Genomic DNA, 16,742 nt, shown 5'->3' on the forward strand with positions numbered 1-16,742 from the left:
TGTCTTCTTAAGAAAAGAGGAAGGGGGAAGTCTTTCATCTTTCGCAAGGTCGCTTCTCGGGCTTACCGGGGCAATAGGCATGGCACTCAAGGTTGCAGTTCGAAGTTCCGGGCGCGACGAAAGAAGGGTCAATTTGTTGGGGGCTTCAACACATCTTTCGAATTCAATTCTTCATATGTTGAGAGGCTTGGAGCAAATTTTTACATCCTTGCTAGCTATGGTGAAGTGCAACCTTTCATGGATTGAACGAAATTTGGAGTAGGCTGTGGACCAAATATAATTCAAGGGAAAATGCGACATGATCTCAGGAATATATACATTCGGATCGTTGACTCAAAAGCGACATCTAATTGGCCCGGATGGTCAAGCCACCAAAACATTTCTTTTTCCATACATAAACAGCAACATATTCTTCAACATGACTGCACGTTGCATAAGAGTATGATGTTCCAAGAACGCTTTCTCCAACATGGTAGGAAGGCTGTATATCGAAGAGGGGGGGGTGGCTTCACCATCCTCAAAAGCTCGACTGCATCTTTTCCTTCAAAATGTCCCAACTATCGACTGTAACAAGAAGGGCGTTCTACCAGCACTCGAACCTCCTCTTTCAATTGAACAGCAACGGCCCCATTTAACTTCCATTAGTGGCTATTCCATAACTCCAGCAGGCTTTTTGGATTAACACAATGAAGCAGAAACAGATTCTGCATCACTTCCGGAAGGAAACCATCAGAGTAAATCAATCCGTGTCTTCCCTGCATCTTGTTCATCATCAATGAATTCTTTCTCATGCAGATTGCCGAGGGAATTGCTAACCCTGAACAGTGCTTTTGTTTTCCGAATGGGCGCTCCACATTAATAGGGAATACCATCTGTTACTTTGCATTTGCTGACCTCCATATAAGTGTGCTTGGCACTAGCCATTCATCTCTCCACAGCCAAATGGAGCTCTACATTCTACGGATTCAACATTCCTAACCAAATGACAACTTCCACTTCTGGTTATCTGCGGTGATGGAAACAATTCCTTCCCCAAGGCTTTCTTGTAACAACCTGCAGATCATCAAATGAATTTGAATCACATCAGGAAGAGAACTTTCCAGGGAAAAAACAAGCAACAGACAGCTTTCCAAAAGCAAGCCAGTCTTACAACATTAGTCCAAAGACAACCACCATAGCTAATAATCAGTCTCAATCTCAAAACCACAGTGACCTCTCCAAGTTATGTTGTGGTCTGTTCAGGGTATCTCGAAAACCACACTCATGCACCAACAAACTCATGAACCCTTAGAACTAGCACCGCCAAAGTAACGAACCCACAGCTCCCAGGAAATGAGGGTTCAAGGATGATAACCAAGGCCAAAAAATCTGTTGAGAAAAACTATTAAGCTCTTACCGTGTGCCAAAGGTACAGTAATCCTTTCTCCAGTTATGCTTGATGGGAATGATTTGAGAATTTCTTATTTTCTCCTAGAGTAAACTTGCATTTCCTTAGGACTTTAGATTTTCCTAATGGAGTCCATGTAAGCACCAGAAAGTACTGAGTTCAACCTCATGATAAATGAAACATCATTCCCAGAACAATCCCTAGTAGATGCCACTGTGGCAATAAGCACAAAATTTTCCCCATTCCCCACATCAATTTCATACAGATCATGAAAGACATCCCTCACTTCATTAATCATTGTCTCATAAAACAACCTATCAGGAGGAATCACATTAATTACAAGAATTCCAAACTCGCAAAGGAGTGATCTGGCAGCCAGCAGAACGGGCTTCCTCACAAATTCTAAAGGTGGAGCCACCATACCAGTACAAACATCACTTGAGTCTAAATCCACCATAATAACATCAAATTTACCACCAATACCATCAACAACACTCAAATCATGACTACACACGGCACCCAAAGTGCCCTCGGCTTTCCAGCTTGCAAGTCTTTCCATCCATTCTATTGCATCCCCAACTACAACACGCAAAAAGTCACCATCTTCAAGCCCAAAATACTGTCTCGCAATCCTCAAAACCACCTCATCAACATCTACTCCCAAGACCTCAAAACCCAACTGACCCCTCAAGAAAGCAAGCAAAGCACCACCTCCGACGCCAGCACAAAATGCTTTCGGCCTTGACCCCTTCCGAATCCGTTCATCGATGTGAAAACCAATCAGTGATAAGCTCGCCACCATGGGAGCCAAATACGGATGCACCAAGACTCCAGCATCAATCCTGAATTGCATATCCTCGATTCCAAAACCTCCCTCCGTCTCACCACGATCCTCTCGCGGTACGATACGGACTTGAGTCTGAACCAAATTCGGCATTCTTTTGAACCTCAACCTCCTTCGAAACTCTCTCTCTCCGCAACCACCGCCCCTCTCTATCTCCACATCTTCGACTAACATTTCGCCGACAAACTCACCAATGCACACTTCAAGCACCACACTAGCAACCAAATCGTCTTCATAGCTTAAGAACGTTACCTCCGGAACTCCGCTTTCGAAGCAAACCCTCGGAGACAAAGCTAAAACCAGACGCCCCAAGCTCTCTTCACGACCATCCCGACGCGATCGATCGCATTCGGTCCGACGGCGGAATCCGAGACCCGAGCCGCGTCCGTCGACCGGATCCTCGCCGATGAGAACGAGGCGGGAGAGGCCCGGCGTGCCGAGGAGGAGCTGGAAGTGGCCGGGCTCGGTGGAGAAGATCCAGTCGCGCTCGCGACGGGAGGGGACGAGCATGGCGGCGACCCACGGCGGGGCGGCTGGTGGTTGGACGGGGGAGTCGAGGACGGCGACACGGAGGAGGCGGCGGCGGTCGCCGGAGGCGGAGGCGGAGGGAGGAGGAGGATCGGGGAATGTGAAGGTGATGAAGCGGGAAGGGACGAGGGTTTCGAACGTGGACTCCTCCAGAGCCATTGCGACTGCGAGTGTCGTTTCGGCACAAGTCGTTCGCGCCTTTAAAAACCGGATTTCTCTTCTTTTTTATTTTTTTATTTTCACATTGTGGACTGGGTATAATAAATATCAGATTTTTTTTTTTTTTTTTTTTTAATTCGAAGGCTCGGCACGATTCGTGAATAATAAATGATCATCACTTGAAATTATTATTCGATAATAATTATTAAACCTATGAAATAACTTTCTAGGAGATAATGAAAAGAAATTAGTATTCGACATCTATTGTTTTAATCTTCCCTGTCTCTCCATCATGAATTAAAAAAAAACTCGCAGGCAAACCCATTCTTCAAGGGGATGCCTTCTCTCAGGCCAGCAGTCTTCTACTTCTAGTCGACTGCTCACCTATTGATTCTGAAATAAGCAAACCAAGTCAACATAACTAGTCAAGAGGAAAATTTCAATTTTGATGCGTTTTTAAACTCAAAGTGAGAGTACAATAATCTTCTGATAAAGGGAAATTTCAATTACTTTCTAAACTCAAAATGAGAGTACAACAATCTTATAATATTTTTGTGCAAAGTGAAGTCTAGCATTGTCAATTATAAATTCTAAACTACCAAGATCAATAAACTACCAAGATCAATGATAGCTTTGGAATAAATCTAACGATTATCTTATGTGAAACAAGTTATTGTAAAGATGAGTCCCGATTACAAAGTCCAAAATTCTACTTGTGTCGAGTAATACGCCTTTACAAATGTGGCAAAACCATCCATCCGTTCGTTTTTGAATAAAACCCGCGAGTCGTAGGTTCCTAGGTTTAAGGCCTCATCAATATTCAGTCTAATCCATCTGTAAGCTAGTGAATCCCATCTAACCAAAATCAGTCTTCAGTTTAATTTAAGCAATTAAGAAAACCAGTTTTCGTTAAACAATCTATTTAGCTGTTGGCGTGAAGATTACTTGAATTTTCCCTCATATTGCATCTTACAAATAAGAGCAAGAATGCTTCTTAACTACATAACTATTCAGCTTGATCCGAATGTTACACAAAACTCCGGGCAAACACTAATCTAGTTGTTTTGTCCAGTCGAATGGTTCCCAATCTTGCATGAAACTTGCGACCGCTTGCTTCTGTGTGTCTATGGATTCGGACCTACGACGCCGGTGCATGTCTTCCTCAGGCAGACGCATCATCCCCCTGATCACGTCAAGGCCGAGGCTGCTCTTGAAATCCTTCTCATCGTCGATCACGTGAACGAAGCCCTTGTTCAAGCCGAACTCCACGTGAAAGTATGGGAAGTCCTTTGGAATGGAAGCCCGCAATCCCTTCACGCTGGTGTCGATGAGTTTCTTGGCGTTGTGCTGGCTCCACTCATCTTCAGCTTCGTCAATTGCCTGAAATAAAGCCGTGGTTAGGGACGAGAATGAGCACTCAGATGATTATCGTCCGTGTCTCAGCAACAAAGAAACACGAGTTTATCCGTATCAAGTGCAAGCTTTTAAGCGGGATCGGTATGAGCATGAGACCCAACTGAAGTAGGATTGAATGAAAATGGACAGAAAGGCTCCGAGCATATGTATGGTTTACATGCAAGTCAATCTCAAATACCACTGCCTAAGATTCTGGGGAGGAGGCATCTCTACAATTGCTTTGATCTTTGCTGGATCGATCTCAATGACGATATGTGACCGATGCTTTCATTCATCAACACAGTAGGTCGTTTACAAACACAAGAATTTCTAAGCCAGATCTGCATCCTGCAATTTCTAGCTGGGTCTAATACAAAAGGGACCAAGGGCAAAGAAATAAAGAGAGCATCAAAACAGCATTGCAGATATAATTAGAAGCAGCATGCCAATTGTCAATTACCTTTTTGAAGTAAAGAGGAGCATCATTTGCGACTTCTCTTGGTAACGGGAGGCACTCGATCAAACAATGGTGTCGTTGCTGTGCCAACCCCTTCACCGTCTCAAGAAACACAAGATCCTTCTCTTGCTTTGCAAACATCATAATCAGGCACTTCTTAAAATTCCGAATCTCTTCCCACACATTATCATCAACAGTTCTTGTGGATGATTCATGCTGAAATAATATCGATATATCAGTAAGGACTCAAATTAAAAGAAATTGTTGTGAACAAAAGAGCTTGACAAGCAAATTATACATTAGAAGAAGTGATTTAGGCAATTTGAGGTAATGCATCCACCGGCAATAAATTCACCAGGATTATGAAATGAATTACTCTGACTATGCCCAAATGCTGATAAAGCAAGTCCTAGAGGTGTTGCACCTGACATGCATTTGATGACTAGCAACAATATTTCAATTCCATTCACGACTCCATGATTACTATCTAGAGGTCCATGTTGGTAAATGAATCGTCCTCCATGAGGAGCAACAACATTTCGACATAATACATGTACAGGCTCTAATTGCAATAGAAAGCACCACCAAATCTTAACAAAATGTAGAAACTGTGATCAAAGTGCAAAGGAAAGCACACCTGCATTGTGACTATGCAGCAATGGCCGGGCACAACAGGCTGCTGCGGTGGTAACATCAAATATGTAAAGTTCGCAATTGAAACAACTAGGTGTCTTGGCCTTTTTGGATTCTCAAAGCAGTAAAAGCAGCGCTCCTGCTGAGTCAAGATGCGCTTTGCCAAAATGCTACTCTGAGTGGACTTCTGGTCATTGCTAGCTCCTTTCTTCTGAGACCTTTTCCTTGGGGGACCATCAAAATCATATTCATCATCCGCTTGGCCTGAAGTACTATAACGGCTATTTTGCATTATTGTTTTAGCTAGATGCCTGTCAGCATCCTCCTCCTCCTTCCGCCGATGAGATACATCATATAAAACATTCCTGGACACAAATCAAAGCAGGTAAGACAAATCATATACATGAACGACAGCATTAATTGATCCAAAATATGATACCAAAAAAATATCCATACATAAAAAGAGGAAGAAAGGTGTGGTGGCAAGACAAAAAAATCTTTCTCCACTTCAGCTAATAAAATCCCACTCCCATTAATTTCATCAACCACTTTTTGCTTTTGCTTTTCCTTTGGTACCCAAAATATAAGAAAGACAGCAGGATGGACCTCAAATTTAAAGTAGAGAGCAAACCAAGATCAGGCAAAACCGTGATACCTGTTTGTGCCTTCCTTATTCTGTGATTTGACTGAAGAATCACTAGTAAGCTGCTTATTTCTCAAGTTCTCCACTTCTTGCTGGCATAGAGGGAAAATCGAAACAAATGCATGTTAGTCTCCACTGGTCTGACTGGGAAAAAAGAAGAAATGCAATCTTTTGATACCCTCTTAAGGCATGTTTATTGTATAGATCAGTAGATCCAGTCATTGTTTACCACTCACCAGACTGCAATATAACAAACCACCCTAGAGAAGGCTCTAATATAAAATCAAGATGGCAACAATGATTTGGTTAACTGCAGGAACTCAAATGAAACTTACAGAAGAACATTAAACATCAGGATCCCCCTAAATGATTGAAAAACAAGACAATTTCTAATCCGTTTCACAAGTTACCACATTCATCATGAGAAAAACCGTCATGTAGTTATCTTTGAAAGAATGCAGCAGGCTTTCTGAGAATAAGCAATGACTTGCAGGCTATTGACTTTGCAAAAGAGGAAATTTACAAAAATCGATTATCTAATAACTACACAGTAAATACACAAAAATCATAGATGATCTCCATGCAACCTTGTCAACCTATTGACTAAGTCCTCTAGAACTTCACACCCGTGCATCTGACAATTCAAGTAACAAGCAACAGAAGAGAAGAAAATTAATGGATGAAAGCTGTCAATCTTATATGTTAGTTATAAGACAGTCTACATGCAACCTTGTCAATCCATTGACTAAGTCCTCTAGAACTTCACACCCGTGCATCTGACAATTCAAGTAACAAGCAACAGAAGAGAAGAAAATTAATGGACAAAAGCTGTCAATCTTATATGTTAGTCATAAGACAGTCCTTGCTAGTGAATTAGGAAAATAAACATGCAGGAGTCTCTAGGTCTTCTTTCGTCCAAAATAAGTCCTGGATACTGTTTCCAACATTTAGTTTCAAAGAAATAGCAAGCACAAAGCAGTGCTGTGCGTAAAACAATCATGGTGAGACACACACAACTCATTCACGTTTCTCCCCATCCCTGCTCACATGACAAATATCAAGCGAGCAACCGTGGACTCCCAAGTCATTACATCTATACAGCACAATTGTCTCCACACATTTAAAATTGCATGAGCACACTTATGAAAAAGCAAACAGAGAAAGAGAAGAGACCACACGCAACATTCAGTTAAAAGAGCTAAGAGTGAAAATACACTATCAGAATTTGGAAATGTCAACTAACCAATAGTTTTTCAGCTTCGTCATGCTTTCCTTTCAAGCGAAGCTGCAAAGCCTTAGCTGCCAACTGGTTTGCACTTAACCCGTCATTCACCTGTGTAATTACTTCGCGAGGCTTATTTTCTTCTGACATATCCACTTTCCTGTCATGTGCAGGTTGTGAAGATGAAGAATCACCAGATACGTTTCTCTGTTGACCAAGAGTTGTATGCAAGAAGCTTCCATCATTAGAATATTTGTTTAAATTGGACATGGCGGAAGAGATGAGCTCGGCATCAGCATCCCTGGCAGATAGATTTTGACCTCTTCGCTTTCTCCATGATAACGAGTCATCAACTTTCGGTACCCGCATGTCAGGATTGCGAAGAGAGACATCCTTCAAATAGTTTCGCTTATTCTGATAATCCCCCTAAAACAGATTATGAAACTGTTCTTAACATGCTTCAAATGGCTCTTATAACTTGTAATTCTAATTGAAAATTCAAAAAAGATAATACTGAAAAGAAGAACAGGAAAGCAATCCTGCTCTTCATTTATGGCAGATACCTTCTTAGTGTGGCCATCTTCTTCATCCTGGCCAGCTGTTTGTTGCTCTTCCATTAACCCTCTCTTTCGGTTTCTTATAGAATCCAAATGAGCACGAGAAGGAGCAGCTCTATGAGATGCAGCAGAAACCGCCAGATGACCCAGGGACCCCCAACGTTCGGCCACAACCTGCACCATGAAATTGGATGAGAAGTCCAAAACTTGTTTCTAAAGTTAAGACGTATGCTTGCAACAGGTGGATACCTCCTTAATATTTCGTCCGTCCCTAGCTGCCTGCTCTTTCGCTCGTTTTAAGGCTTTCAGCCTCCAACTCGCACCTCCATCCCCGACAACTGTTGGAGGCATAAGCCGGTCTCCACCAGATTTTGGTCCATCTTCTTCTGGATAGCCGCTTCCATTATTCTTAAAAAAAGGATTTAACTCCCTTGGATTTACCTTCATTGCCTGGTGGAGCAGCAAAATCGTACGCATTAGAAAATAAAAACTTTAACCAGCATACCCAGGTAACAAGTGAACAGATGCATCAGATAAATAGACATATGCATAAGTGGGTTCGTCATTGCAAAATGAATAGGATCTAGATGAACAACCAACTGAAAAATAAATAGAATTGCATTACCACAATCTATAAAACACCCATATATCAGAACAAAGAACCATCTTCTAAAATGATAAAGGAGAGCAAAAGAAGAGGGAGGCAATGCAATATGCTGGACCATCCCCACTAGTGAATGTTTGATTGCTGTAGAATAAACCGAAGCTCATTCCAAATTAAACTGAAATTCTTCTACCCAGCCAATTGATGATTCTCACTTACAAAGAACTTCTCATGATCAAGTCATTTCCTGCCCTCCTCAGGACAAACCAAAAGTGATAGAATTACAAAGGCAGAAATTCTAAATAGTTAGGCTGGATAGACACTGTGGCCCATTTCTTAAAATTATTTTGGAAAATGGTTAAATCAAATGGTATCAGGGACGGGCTCATAGTAACAAAGCACAAGCAAAAGTGCAATTCTTTATACCCGTCAAATTGTTATTCTGTCTATTTTCATGGCATTGTGCTCTAGTCTCCAGTTATCTGTTGGATGTGGTGCCCTTCACATTCAATGTTTCACATGCAAACCGAGCATTACATGTTAAGGGCAGTGTTTAAGAGATGCCGAATGTGGATTATGGTCAGGTTGAAGAAAACGGTTAATGCAAATGTTGCGATATTATGGTGGAAATGCAGATAGCTAAGTTCTATAGATGAGACAACCCACACTATCTCTTAATTTAGACAGTAGGTTAAAATCTGTTTTAGGTACCTCTTCATTTTCAGTTTCCAATGGCACTTTATCAACACTTATTGGTGGGCTTCTCTCGGTCTTTTGTTCAGGCCTCAGCATCCATTCTAACCCCATTTCTCTCCTCACAATTTTCTGGTCATCAAAATCACCCTCGACCGCGCCCTGATGAGCTCCTTCCTTCCCCCTCTTCTGTCCATCTTTCTTACTACCTTTCCAATGTTTCTCTTTCCTAGCATCACCCTCAAAGCTATCAGATTTTTCAGAACCTGAAGGAGAAGAAAGATCCTCAGAATTCTTCCTACCACTTTTGCCTTTCCTCTTCCTTCTGGACCCACCATCCGATTCTTTAGCATCACTCTTCCTCTTCTTCTTTTACGACGCCTTCTTTCATCTCGTGGGGAGTCGTCATCGTCACTTCCGCTTGAATGAGAAGAAGAATACTCCTCGGACGAGTACCACTTCTTCCTCCTAGGCGTCTTCCTTATTTGCTGGAGCTCCTCATCATCTGAACTCTCGTACCGAGAAGCTTTCTTCTTTCTACTATATTTCTCCTTCCGACCACCGGATCTCCCCCGATCCCCCGCTCCAGAATCCGAGCTTTTGCCTCGCCTCTGCTGCAAATTGCCAATAAAACAGACGACAACAACGAACAATCAGTCTCCTTCTAGGCACAAAACACCGAAACTCAAAAATCAAGAAAAAAAAAAATCGAAAGGATAGAGAGGCAAAGACCTCATCAATCTGGTCACGAGGAACGAATTTGACTCCGGAAAGCATCGCTTCCGGTTCCTACCCGCAGCACTCTAAATTCGTCCAAATCAATTCAAACTGCGCAACCAAAAAAATAAAATAAAATAAAATAAGAAAACCGGCGCTTGTTAGACATCATACACCCTTCTTTCTTCTCCTTTTGTTCACTTATCTGCTGCACAGAAGGTCAATCATTTCGAATACTGAAAAAACAAAAGCAATCGAAACGGACGCGCAAAAAGCACATCGCGACGGCGAAACATCGAGGAAACACGACCAAAACCAGACGAACCCTAGAGCGCCTCGCAATCGCCTATCAAGCTCCCATCATTCAAGCCCCGATCGAATTCAATGCGAAACCGTCCCGAAGCTCAATTTCGCCGGAAATCAGTCGAAAACAGGGGAAGAGGAAGCGGAAGCCGGAGAGCAATCGAATCGAATACCTGGCGCTCCGCGAAGGTTGCTGCACGTCGAAGCGGAAGGCGGAAGATGGAAGAAAAGGCGGCGGCGGCGGTGGCGGGCCGGAGAAGTAGGCGTTCGGAGAGCCGCGCGTAGTATCGCTGCCAAAACGGCGAGAGCCGAGTCCGCGTTTCGATGCTCGGAATTGTTTTACTAGCTACGCAAGTCGGTTTGAGAACCCGGGCGTTGATTTTGTGACTTTTTTTTTTATTTAAAAGGATTCTAAAATCAAAACAGCAACCAATTAAAATCGAATATGAAATTTTTAAGGTTATGAAAATTTTAAGAGTTAAAAATATTATTTTTAATGATTGACGGGAATTTAAAATGAGGTGATATTAGATATCAGATCGGCTTAGTGTTTGAATAAAATAAGATTTAATTTTTAAGTTCATGTCGATTCGAGTTAATCGGTGATCTTAATATAGAGTGCGTTCTACTTGTATTTTGACTTCAACAAGTCATTAAAACCCAATTTCAAGAGCCAATTCGATTGAGGGATGCTTAGAAAGATGGCTCGCTTGCTTGAAACTTCTTGAAACTTTTCATACTGTAACTCTCTTGTAATCAATTAAGTTCGAGATAGTTTGGAAGGTGGACCTATTTGGGAATCTCCATACTTATGTATTTTCTAGCAATATAATAACTTTTTCCTTGTTGAAAATGTAAGTTAGATGATGTAAAATATATCCAAATTGAAAACTACAAGCTTTTCTTTTATAGTACTGCCTTGGAAAATTGTCTGGAAGATTAATCAATTGATCATAATTAGGCAAATTAATTTCTGTGACACCATATGATGTCATAAATTCTCTATAGTTTGCTTTTTTGTTATGGATAGGCATGGTAACAAAGTTAAGACTTACCTCATGTTTCAAGTTTAGATGGGGCTTGCTCAATTATCATTTCCAGTGACATTTGTGTCTTAAATATGACAATTGCACACCCATTCTTGTCATGTTGGTGATTCGACATAAACTGATGATATTTGACGAAAAGTCGAATGATTTAATGAATTGATGGAGACAGATAACTTGAGCCAAAAACGTTTGATGTGACTCATATATAATTTCAGCAAAAGTAATAGCACAATAATTGTAATCTACTTTGCCTTTGTAGATCAACAGAGTACAATAGCAGCATCTTCGTGCTCTACACAAAAGAATGGAATGGCAGTGTCCCTTCCTCGTCTTAATCACATCTGAATACAACAGTTTGAGAGGAAAAACCCCTCCAAATGAATAATAACTATAAATTCAATTGTAATAATAATAATCACGACGGCGGCGACGGCGACGGCGGCGATATCGTTTTTTATATTTAATTTTTATTCTTTGTGGTAAGACTAAGAGCTGGGAATGAACGTGCCCACATAGCCAATCCCAGCAACAAAGAAGGCGAAGGACTGCAGGAAGAGGTAGAGGAAGTAGCGGTTCTTGCCGTGAGCCAAGTCGTAGCATCCGCAGACGAAGAGATAGGCGCCAACGCAAAGCTCCACCACATGGACTCTGTTCAATCACCAAAGAACAAGATGAATGAATGCATAATGAATCTAGTGTTACTCAAATATCTACTGATGTATATGAATGGGTCTGGCTCTTGGGGTGGTATGGCCGGTGAAGTGATCACCTTTGTCCGATCCAGATGCGAAGCCTCCTGTGAGCTTTCCCCGGCTTCGTCTTGAGGGCGTCGCCTAGCTTCTGGGTGACGACCCACTCGTTCACTCGGCCTGCCTCCAGCAGCCCGATGAAGGTCGCCTTGGTCCGGTGCAGCGCCATCACGTTCTCGAACAGGACCCAGAACACCAGCAGATGGAGTGACCTGCCAAACATGTTGTGCACACCCGTCATGTTCTCGAACTCGATTTATCTAATTGATGGAATAATCGATCGTGCGCTGATGTAATGGCCATAAAGTCGACAGCCGGATGTTTTTTCGCAGCCTCTAGCATCACAGTTGTCAAATGGTTTCATCGAGTTTGGATCTAATACTAATGCGCAAAACCAACGAAGGGCTGTGGGTAGTAGTGACCTTGGAGTACCAACTGAATTGAGGAGAGTAACAGTGCAGGGGATATAAACAGCCCCCCATTTGGAGACTTCTACTTCTGGAACTAGCACGGTCGCTGGCATGACGATGCAATAGAACACGAACGTGACGACGTGGGCCACGATCTTCCGGACGAAGAAAAAGCTGTATATCACGTAGAACTTCTTCCACATGGACACTTTCTGTGGAAGCAGAAAAGAAAAAAGCAGCAAGTCTTAATTAAGTCATTCATAGCGAATCCTCGGATCAAAAGATTAAGGAAGGCGTGTAAAACTTAACCTTGTTTTGGATGATTTCCACCACCATTTTCCGAAAGAGATTGGCCGGGCCGCAAGACCACCGGTGCTGCTGGTAGCGGTATGCCTTGAAGGTACTTGGCAATTCACTCTTCACCTGCAGTCGAAAAATCAACTAAGATAACAATCTTACTCTGAACTCAAGACAAAATTAGCAGGTGACTCATGCTGAACGGACGAAATTAACTGTAAATGAACCCAATTTAAGTTCCTTGTATGGGGATAATTGAATGATAGATGTAGACAGAACAGTGTGGTCCAGAAACGGAAAGTAAAAGAAAGTGTGAAAGATGCACATGCTTTTTGTTATGACAGCAATAGAATTTGCTTGGAAAACACTCCCCAGATGCATATGGTTTGCTTGTTCAAGCAGTGAGCAGGTCACTCATTGTGGCCCAGCATACAGTGCAGTGACAGCCACCAGATGGACAATTCAAAATCATTTGCTCTCTCGTGCTTTTCTTGTGCCAATGTACCAGAAAGTTCTCCAATTTCAGTATGGTTTTCCGGACAAATTGGATTGCACTGATGAATCCGATTAATGGCAAGTCACTCATCCACTATTTTTCACTTCCCCAAATGAAAAACCTGACCCTATTAGCTCCTTCTTGTGAAATTTTTACCGAGAACTTTTGTTATGTTTAGTGATCCTAATTGTACTAATTGTCACCTCTTTAGTAGGCTGCTAAAATTTTCTGGATGATCTCCCAAATAAATGCTTAATTACTGGCGAAATGGCACCTTGAGGTCACTGACATAGACGAATTTCCATCCTTTGAGACTAGCCCGCACAGCCAAATCCATGTCCTCGACGGTCGTTCGGTCTTTCCATCCTCCGGCCTCATTCAGAGCGGAGATCCTCCACACGCCCGCTGTCCCTGGATTTACGGCGCAGTCAAACATCTCAAAACTTAACACCAAATAGCTTAATACTAAAACCAACACTACAATAACGTGATGCATTTCCATTAGAGGTTACATAATGCCAACTTAAAAATGGACTAACCGTTGAAGCCAAAGAAGGCATAGGTTGCAGAGCCCACTTCCTGTTCCACAGTAAAATGGTAGTCCAGTGACATTTCTTGCATCCTCGTCATTAAGCATTCATCAGAATTCACTGCAACACCATCAAGAATAATGTCGCCATTACAAATCCTTCAAATGTTGCAGAGTTGGATGAAATGTATTCATGTAATGTAATAGCCCTTATCGCTATGCAGTGAAAAGTTGTTTGAGAGGAAGAAGAGAACACTGTCAGCTGCAAAGCAGTGAAATGATAAGAGGCGAAAAATCGATTTCATACTAGCAGAATGACGTGAGATCTGTTAACTCAAGGCTATCCTTCTCTGTTCCTCTACTATTGGTCTATCTGTGCGGCAAAGCTTCCTCTAGAAGAACAAGTTCTCAATCATGCTGTCTTAAAAGTCTACTTTTTCTTGTTATTGAATATATTTGCTTCAAAGGTCACTTTTACATAAACTATCCTTTCTTCGATGACTAATCAGTGACGATGGCTATGACATCAATGTTACTTCCGATACATAAGTCACCAACTGCATTCATGTACGTACATAGCCATTCATGGGCAAGAGACATCAAGAAAGAAGAGAAAATGCGTAGCTTACCAAACTTCCACCGAGCTTGGACAAGCCCGATTTCGGGGTTATGGACTAAGAAAGGTATGGTTCGCCACAGAAAATCAGGCTCGGGTTGGAAATCGGCATCGAAGATGGCGACGTAGTCACATTGTTTGACATAGCTGTGCTTCATGCCTTCTTTGAGTGCCCCGGCTTTGTACCCTTTCCTGTTGTCTCGAATCTCATACTTTATGTTGATGCCTTTGCTCGCCCATCTTTGGCACTCTAATTTCTTTAACTCCTGCACAATTTTTAGTTTAACCAAAAAGGCGAAAAACAAAACTCAGATGTCAACCAATCACGAAAGGCGTCATTTTGCTTTTGGAGAAGTAGATCGACGATATAATTTCAGGATCTAATTCAGAACAACTTTTTTGGGGCCCATGCAGGATCAGCACTGGAAAAAAACTTCAATGATCTTTCATCTCTTTGATTGTGGGAAATTAAGCATATTTACTTGTAACGACGTGACTCTTTTTTTTACCATTACTTGGGGATAGGGGCAATTTTGAGGTAAATGTGCAATACATCAAGTGGAAGGACCAGGGCCATATGAATTGACACATATTTTGTGAAGTCTTTGGAGCTTTTTTGTGAACATTCTTGTAGGATAACTGGTCACCATCGTGCTCATATAAACCCAAAAGAAAATAAGAACAACAGTTGACGAAAGAATGAGTTGCTTATTAGCCTAGCAGGACCTTAATTGTCGGGTCCGTTGAATCGTCGAGAACTTGTATTATGATCCGATCAGCCGGCCATGAAAGCCCGCATGCAGCTCCAATGGATAGCTGGTAAACCTGCCAAGAAAACCAACTATTAATCATTTAAAAAAACCATTTAAAAACCAGACACTAATTCTTTTGCAGAACAGGCACTAATCATGTATGCATGGAGAGATTGGAAAGTAGCAACAAGGCTTCAAGGCCTTAAATTTGCATGAAAAAGAACATCTCTTTATGGACACACATAAGAAAATTTGAGGAAAGGTTGAATCATTACAAGAAGAAAATAAAGAGATCCAATGAAAAAAAAATTGTCGCGTACCTCTTTCTCGTTGTACATGGGGATTTGCACTAGCACCATGGGATAAGCCGAGCTCCCAGCCTCAATGTCCTCCCCCATCGCCTCCCACTTGTACTGCTTCTCGGGTCGCCGCCGAAGCAGCTTGATGAAGAAGATAACGATCCCCATGTAAACTCTCTCCACAAACAGCATTGTCGACATCACCAAGCACGCCGCCACCAAGACCTTCAGCAATGGAACTATCAGAGGTTGTCTAGCCTGTTGCCAGACCAGCCTGATTAGGCCCGAGATGTCTTCTGGGACTGAAAATATCGGCGGTGATGAGAGGCGGTCCATCACAATATATATGAGCTGCTCAGGGGAGAGAGCGCGAAGAAGCGGGATATACTTTGATGGACAAAGAGAACGGTGAGGTATATCAGCACTTATATAATGAAGTGCTGGATTCTGTACCCCCAAAACGTTGCTGTTTTTCTATCTTCTCCTCCTCCTTTTTTGGCTTTGTGGTGGTGTAACTGGAGTGGCTTTTGCTTCTGAGTTACGTTTGGACAAATGGGCAAGAGCTGGACTGGTAGAGTGAGGGTAAGCAAGAACAAAAGCAAAGAAAGTAAACGCAAGGCCTTATGGAAGAAGTATACGTGAATTTTGCATGATAACTCAGGATTGCCAAAAAAAGAAAAAAGCTGAGAGCCACATGATGTCTGATCACAACAACACCCACTAGAACAGAAACCCAACTTGAGATCCAAAGAGACAGAGAGAAAGGGGGAGTTTGTACATCCCAGTTTGTACATCCGTCTCGGTCCAGCTAGGCGCACGAATGATCGTCGTCGTGAGCCGATCGAAGGTTGGACTGAATGCAAATAGCCCTCGTATGGTCTCATCGGGTCTTCGTTATTGTTCATCTTCGAGTGAAGTGATCCGACATCGCTGGTTTTTCGTTGATCTTACATATTGGAATAGAGTTTTCAAGTGCCAGACAGAATGAGTACTCGATGGTCAATTTTCGACTGAAATATGCATGAGACGATTTTCCGAATGGTCATGCAAATGCAAACGAGAGAGGGAATGGCTATAAAGGCATCAAAGGCGTTGTAATTTGGGCAGCGAGCAAGAGGACCATTTGAGCCAACCGTTAAAATTCAATTTTGCAATGAAGTGTTAGATGGAGAATGGGGTGGAATGTCTTGCTCAGAAAAATGTGGAATAATGTGGAATGATTGTGTCACATCCTCATATTAACTCATTTGAGATATTGTCCATTTTGACCCATCCCATATGAAACTTCACGGTTTTGTCATTTGGCATAAAGGCAAACACTTTTCTATGAGGTTACCAATCTTAATAGTGCTTTAACTTGTGCTCACTTAACTTTGGAGTTCCAAAGCAAAGTTTGCCGTTAC

At 42.1% G+C, this 16,742-nt stretch overlaps 3 protein-coding genes across 5 annotated transcripts; all 3 read right to left on the bottom strand.

Annotated features, from left to right (window-relative positions):
* Positions 1-501: 501 nt before the first annotated feature.
* LOC104455805 (eEF1A lysine and N-terminal methyltransferase) lies at positions 502-2,922 on the bottom strand. Of its 2 annotated transcripts, none has more exons than XM_039316269.1 (2): positions 1,397-2,922; positions 502-1,053 (listed from the first exon to the last, which is right to left on the bottom strand). In XM_039316269.1, exon 1 carries the CDS (start codon positions 2,916-2,918, stop codon positions 1,500-1,502), a length of 1,419 nt encoding a protein of 472 aa, XP_039172203.1. In that variant the 5' UTR covers positions 2,919-2,922; the 3' UTR covers positions 502-1,053; positions 1,397-1,499. The 2 variants fall into 2 exon arrangements, with proteins under 2 accessions (XP_039172203.1, XP_039172202.1); XM_039316268.1 differs by having other exon boundaries at positions 1,151-2,922.
* Positions 2,923-3,839: 917 nt separating this feature from the next.
* LOC104454115 (CWF19-like protein 2) lies at positions 3,840-10,493 on the bottom strand. 2 transcript variants are annotated; one of them, XM_039317242.1, is made up of 10 exons: positions 10,316-10,493; positions 9,855-9,950; positions 9,141-9,733; positions 8,075-8,275; positions 7,832-7,999; positions 7,290-7,694; positions 6,059-6,138; positions 5,408-5,768; positions 4,774-4,986; positions 3,840-4,298 (listed from the first exon to the last, which is right to left on the bottom strand). In XM_039317242.1, exons 3-10 carry the CDS (start codon positions 9,234-9,236, stop codon positions 3,969-3,971), a joined length of 1,854 nt encoding a protein of 617 aa, XP_039173176.1. In that variant the 5' UTR covers positions 9,237-9,733; positions 9,855-9,950; positions 10,316-10,493; the 3' UTR covers positions 3,840-3,968. The 2 variants fall into 2 exon arrangements, with proteins under 2 accessions (XP_039173176.1, XP_010067159.2); XM_010068857.3 differs by having other exon boundaries at positions 9,141-9,736.
* Positions 10,494-11,365: 872 nt separating this feature from the next.
* Positions 11,366-15,723, bottom strand: LOC104454116 (glucomannan 4-beta-mannosyltransferase 9). The gene is made up of 9 exons (XM_010068858.3): positions 15,361-15,723; positions 15,015-15,113; positions 14,302-14,554; positions 13,683-13,793; positions 13,418-13,554; positions 12,660-12,773; positions 12,363-12,562; positions 11,961-12,152; positions 11,366-11,839 (listed from the first exon to the last, which is right to left on the bottom strand). Exons 1-9 carry the CDS (start codon positions 15,673-15,675, stop codon positions 11,677-11,679), a joined length of 1,584 nt encoding a protein of 527 aa, XP_010067160.3. The 5' UTR covers positions 15,676-15,723; the 3' UTR covers positions 11,366-11,676.
* Between the last annotated feature and the right edge of the window lie 1,019 nt (positions 15,724-16,742).

The sequence above is a fragment of the Eucalyptus grandis genome, chromosome 7, assembly GCF_016545825.1.
Source record: "Eucalyptus grandis isolate ANBG69807.140 chromosome 7, ASM1654582v1, whole genome shotgun sequence".
NCBI lineage: Eukaryota > Viridiplantae > Streptophyta > Magnoliopsida > Myrtales > Myrtaceae > Eucalyptus > Eucalyptus grandis.